The 5,511-nt window shown below is 38.8% G+C and overlaps 1 protein-coding gene across 1 annotated transcript in view; it reads right to left on the bottom strand.

Moving 5' to 3' along the window:
- The window catches only part of NEK10 (NIMA-related kinase 10), a 249,703-nt gene that overhangs the window by 89,180 nt on the left and 155,012 nt on the right, over nt 1-5,511 (bottom strand). The window contains exon 25 of the mRNA XM_006883425.1: nt 2,444-2,657. Coding sequence (XP_006883487.1) covers nt 2,444-2,657 — 214 coding nt within the window. The remainder of the gene's footprint in view (nt 1-2,443; nt 2,658-5,511) is intronic.

Raw genomic sequence — 5,511 nt, 5'->3', positions numbered from 1 at the left:
GTTTGAGATGGCTAGGTTGGCACAGGATAGAATGGCGTTTAGAGCTCTTGTACAGAGGGTCGCTATGAGTCACAAGCGACTCGATGGCACAGAACAATAACAACAACAACAATGTATGAAGACAGGTTCTGACTCTACCTCTACCACTACTGCAACACAACAAGTAAAATGATAGCTGGGATTGTCTTTGTCTTCACAACAATCTGAGGATGACAGAGAATGTGAACTAGGTAGACAGTCATATAATGCCATATTACCCCTAATTTGCTAATTGTTGAAGCTGAGCTGGGGATGGGTATACACATGAAGGGATCATTATAATACATACCCTTTGTACTTATAGAAATGCTTGAAATGTTTCATAATTAAAAGGGTTGTTTTTTTAAAAAAAAAGACTTGACTATTATAAACATAGAAACAAAATGGTTCTTTCCCAAAGTGTTTTCTAAATAAGTTAATATCTGCTTTTAGATTTTTACACTAACTCTGCACCAGCTATATGAAGCTAATATAAAATTACTCTTAAAACAAAGTAGAAATTGACTCAGAAGCTTTGCAGGATAAGACTTAATAGAAGACATGGAATGCTTAATTAAGATATATAGAAAGAGCTAAGTCTCTTGAATTTTAGTCTACTGGGAGTACTATTTTCTCAGTGCAACATAGCATATCTAGAATGTAGTTTCTCACTATTGCCTTGTTTTTATGAAGTCAGGTAATATAAAAACAAGTAAAGTGAAGGCTAGCTCTCTATGGATAAGATTTAACTGAGTTCAGCCTGCATTATAATTCCAATATACACATTTCTGAATGTAAACTGAGGCCTTAGATAATCACCATGTGGTGTTCTGTGAAATTACAGTTGGGCTCAGGAGCTAAGGTAAAGATTAAAAAGGTTTTCCTCAAATGAAAACAGTATTGACTCTTCAACTGCTGGAGTCTCACGTATGTCAAGACTAGACTGTCCAACCAGCAGTGTTCTTCCTTTCTCAAAAGAAAGGAGTTTGCTGAAAATGCAGCTATTCAAGAAATCAGAACCAGCTCTTCTTCTAGACCAACTTCTTATATAACTTTCCTAGCTGAGGCAGAACAGATTTCTAAGGTCCTGAGAAGGAATTTAAGGAACAGCTACTCTCACCAAGAACTGGCTTTACAACCTTCCAACTTTGGGCCTCATGTCCAGGAAGGAAGGAAAACATTTGGCCTGTTAATGGACCTTTTACCGAATTCCTGCTGGATGGAGGTTCAGAGTATGATGAGCAAGCAATGGATTTGCAATTGCAACAAACGTTTTAAAAAAAAAGGGTGGAAGAAAAATCAAATAAAGCTAAACACCACAAAATGGCCACTGTAGCCCTCACAGGGACATGTGGGAATTTGGGGCTCTGTCATCTCTTTTTCACATTATATGCAATATCTTTTAATATTAAAATGTAATGAGTGTTTCTGATAAAAAATATATTACAATTTGAAGCATCATATTATTATTACCACTATGGAATTAATAAGAAAATATTCAAGACAAGGAAGCTCTGGTGGCCTAGTGACAAGAAGCTGCACTGCAATCCCAGAGGTACAAGGTTTGAATCCACCAGATGCTCTGCTGGAGGAGGGGCAGTCTCCTCCTGTACCAGTCAGATCGCATTTGATGGTACACACAAACAAAAGAATAATAAAATAAAATAAAGTAAAATAAAAATATTCAAGACAAAATATATTTCTTTTTCTAAATTAAGCTTACAACATTGTCACCAAAATTCCTATACAGTACAGTCAAACCCCTAAAGTAAAAAATAAATATTTCTGTAAGCTATATGAAGATGATAACATAAGATATTTGATATCTCTGGTTTTGAAAGAGGCAGTAAAATACAGGTTAGTTTTTAAAATAAGTATACTGAGTCATTTTACTTATAAAGTTTAAAAATACATGAAAATACAGAATACTGAAATGGTGCATATAATGGTTAATAAAGGCAGGTGACTTTTAATCCGCGGCCTTCAGGCATGGTTCTAATTGTTTTTATTCAAACATTCTTCTAGGTCATATAGTCCCGGTCTGTCCACTTGCTGTACAGAGGTAACTTGTGGTTGCTGTGAAGCTGAACACTGTGACACTGATGTGTCAAATGGGTTAATGGTTACCCATGGTGGACAGTGTTTGGTGGAGCTCCCCAGTTAAAACAAGCTTGGAAGCAGGAGTGGCATCCACTTCCGAAATAGCTTGCCTCTGGAAACCTTATGAACCTGGAGAGAGGATGAAAGTCACACAAGTGTTGATGACTTTTAGTCAAAGGGTTGCTATGAGTTGCCAATGACTCGATGACACTTAACAACAACAACAACTTCCAAACTTTAGATTTTCCTTAAAACAAACACAAACTCAAACAGCCAATCAGATGGCATCGAGAGGAGAGTAAAAAAAAACAAAACAGAGACTTACTTGAGACAGCAGGGCCAGCTCCTGGTGACAAGAGACAGCGTTCCGGTTGGCCTCCATAAAGTACCGCTGTGTGCGCCTGCGTTCTCGGTCCAGCTTCTTCTCTAAGACCAGCTGGGATGTAGACAAGCTGTCTAAATATTTCATCATGATATCTGATATCATGGAACTGACCTCGACAATATCTGGGCGGGCTTCCGCATCTGGAGTGAGGCACCTAAGGGAGAGGAGATCATTACAGCATCGTCTCTGGTCAGCGTTGGATGATGGGACCAGGGTGTGTTTCTACCATAGTGTTCATTCCCAACAGACCCTGTAGAAAGATGGACACCAAGCAAAGCTGCCAATCGGAGATCCTGGAATGTTCTAGAAGGAGGTGGAGACAGCAGTCTTTGTCCCCACTTGTGCTCCTAGACAGAGGTCATGAGCTGCACAAGAGTTTGATCCTTGGGTGTGACGGCAGGGTAAAGGGGACACCATTCTCCCATTTGACTCCAAGAGAAAGCTGTTCAGTCTCCTCCTAAGTGATTTACAGCCTTAGAAACCCAGTGGAGGGGCAGCAATGAGTTGGTTCCGACTTGACACCAATGAGTCAGTCAGTTTCCTATGCACTTTGATGTTTCTGAGATCACTGCCAACCCGCAACTCGGTAAAGCATGGAAAATTCCTAAACTAAGTGTATCACCGTCAAGTTAGTCCACTCACAACAACCCTATGTGACAGAGCAGAAGTGTCCCACAGGATTTCTGAAGTTGCAAATCTTATGGAAGCACGTCACACACTGCCTCTTTGTCCTCCACCAGAACAGCTGGTCGGTTCAAAACTTCAATTAATCTTTTGGGAAATGCCTTAACAACAGCAACACCCAATCTCCTTGTGAAATGCGAGGGATATCCAAAACATAAGCCCCAATGGATCATTCTTGATGTGATGAAAGGAAGTAGGGGTATGTTTGGAGGGGGTACAGTCTATTGGCCCTTTCCATCTATATCTTAGACATGTTATTATAATTTGCAAGAGAATATCTTACAAAAGATAAAGTCACAAAGACAAGTCACAACCCAGTCAATGAGAGGTGAAAGTGTTTGCAGTAAATTTTTAAAATAACAAATTGCTGGGTAATCTCTTCTGTGATTCTAGAGGAGGAAGAGATCAACATTATATTAAGGGAGGATTGTTTGTGTCAAATCTAAGTGACTGTTACTACTGTTGTTAGGTGCCTCTGACTCTGACCCACAGTGACCCTATGTGAGAAGCACTGCTCAACTCTACACCATTCTCTTAGTCCTGCTGGGCTTAAATCCATCGTTGTGATTATTCATAGAAAGCTTTGATTTGATGTCTCGGGGGCTGTTTACTAAGATCACTGATACGTTCCAAAATGACGGCTTAGTGGTAGTTGTGTTGCCAACACAAAGGCACAAGTTCAAGTTCACGGTGGTATATAACAAGCATCCACTGTACAATTTTGTCTATTTTTTGAAATGCAAATTCTTCATCACAGTTATATGTGCTTCTCAATAAAAAGCCACTATTTAAGGGGGGGAAATCTAGCACTCACAATTTGCATTTAATTTACCAGTTCATATATTAAGAATGTACCTCATGTTGAGGTCTCTGACTTGACAACAATGAGTGACTGAATGTCTCCAGGCAATGCTTAAGGATCCTTAGGCAACAAGTATTCATTCTTCACAACAGAAATAAAAATAGGACTCTTGCTTGATAATTTGTTAATAATTCTTCCTTATTGAATTATTAGCCATGAGTGAAATACACATGCATCTTGAATAGGTATGAAGATATTACTTAGAATTTTATTTATTTTTTTTTATTCTTGTAAGATAAGAGGGACTGGAATTTCATTATGGTTATGTCAGGCATTTAAACATCTGCTGAATTAATATTTCACAAAGTTCACTCTATGCATTTATTACACACAGAATAATGCCAGAGATGTTGGCAAAACCTACATAACTTTTCAGGACCTGGGGCAAAATGTGCTATGCAGATGGCCAAATCTTGCTAGCTGAAAAAGGAGGAAGATGAGGATCTGAAGATGAAGCTGTAAGCTGTGGCTCCAAGCCCACAGCACATGTGCCTTGTCCCATCAGACTTCCCTCCTAAAACCCAGGTCCAAATAATAAGGATTTCATGACCTCCTCTGTTGGAGACTAAACCCCAAGCACAAGATCCATTCGTGCCAGGGGTCTGTGCGCCTGCCCCGGTCACAGAACTGGGAGCTGGTCCTGTGCGGCTGTGACATATTCGTATTTTTTTTTTTACTTTTGTTAGTGATCACAAAAGAAACCAAGCTGTTTGAGTTCATCTTCTAATTAAATCAGTTCTTTGACTTTTCCCATTTAATTAACAAAAGACGTTGAAGCTGCTCTCAATGCACGTCTGACTTAATGCTGGTTCTAACAGTGCTTGCAAGCAAAAATGCAAAAATCCCATCAGGTAAGCCATTCATGAGTGCAGACGCTTTAAACTCAGACTGCAGATATTTAAATCTATTAAAGGTAAATTGGCTCAAGTCATTAGATTAGCAGGATATTTTTATATATGTATATTTGTGTGTATATATATAATATTTGTTGTTGTTGTTGTTGTTGTTGTTGTTATGTGCCGTCGAGTCGTTTTCGACTCATAGCGACCCTATATAATATATATACACACACACAACATGCCTCTGGACACTTTATGATTTTGATAAATGTCAATAGTTATAGAAAGGCTTTTAGGCATTTTGTTCATAGGGTCACTATGAGTCGTGCTTAACTCGATGGCAATCAACTAGATAGACAGATAGATATAGAGATAGAGATATCTCTAACTCAAAAGGCAATATAAGGTTGTTTGGCAAATGATGTAACTAGACATGGTGAAATCCTTCTCAGTGGACCTGCCTTGTTATCCTGGGTCTCAAGACTTCTGCCTTTGATAAGGTGAAGTCCTATGACTTTTCTATCACTCACTTTTAGTGGAAGATACTGGTGTTTTCCTTCTCTGACAGGTTTCCAAGATACATAGGTTTCTGATTTTTCAGATTTTTCTCTCTATATATAACA

The sequence above is a fragment of the Elephantulus edwardii genome, unplaced genomic scaffold, assembly GCF_000299155.1.
Source record: "Elephantulus edwardii isolate Elephantulus edwardi_28Jun2011 unplaced genomic scaffold, EleEdw1.0 scaffold00027, whole genome shotgun sequence".
Classification (NCBI taxonomy): Eukaryota; Metazoa; Chordata; class Mammalia; order Macroscelidea; family Macroscelididae; genus Elephantulus; species Elephantulus edwardii.
The sequence above is the reverse complement of the archived record's forward strand: the minus strand, read 5'-3'. Positions and strand labels throughout refer to the sequence as shown.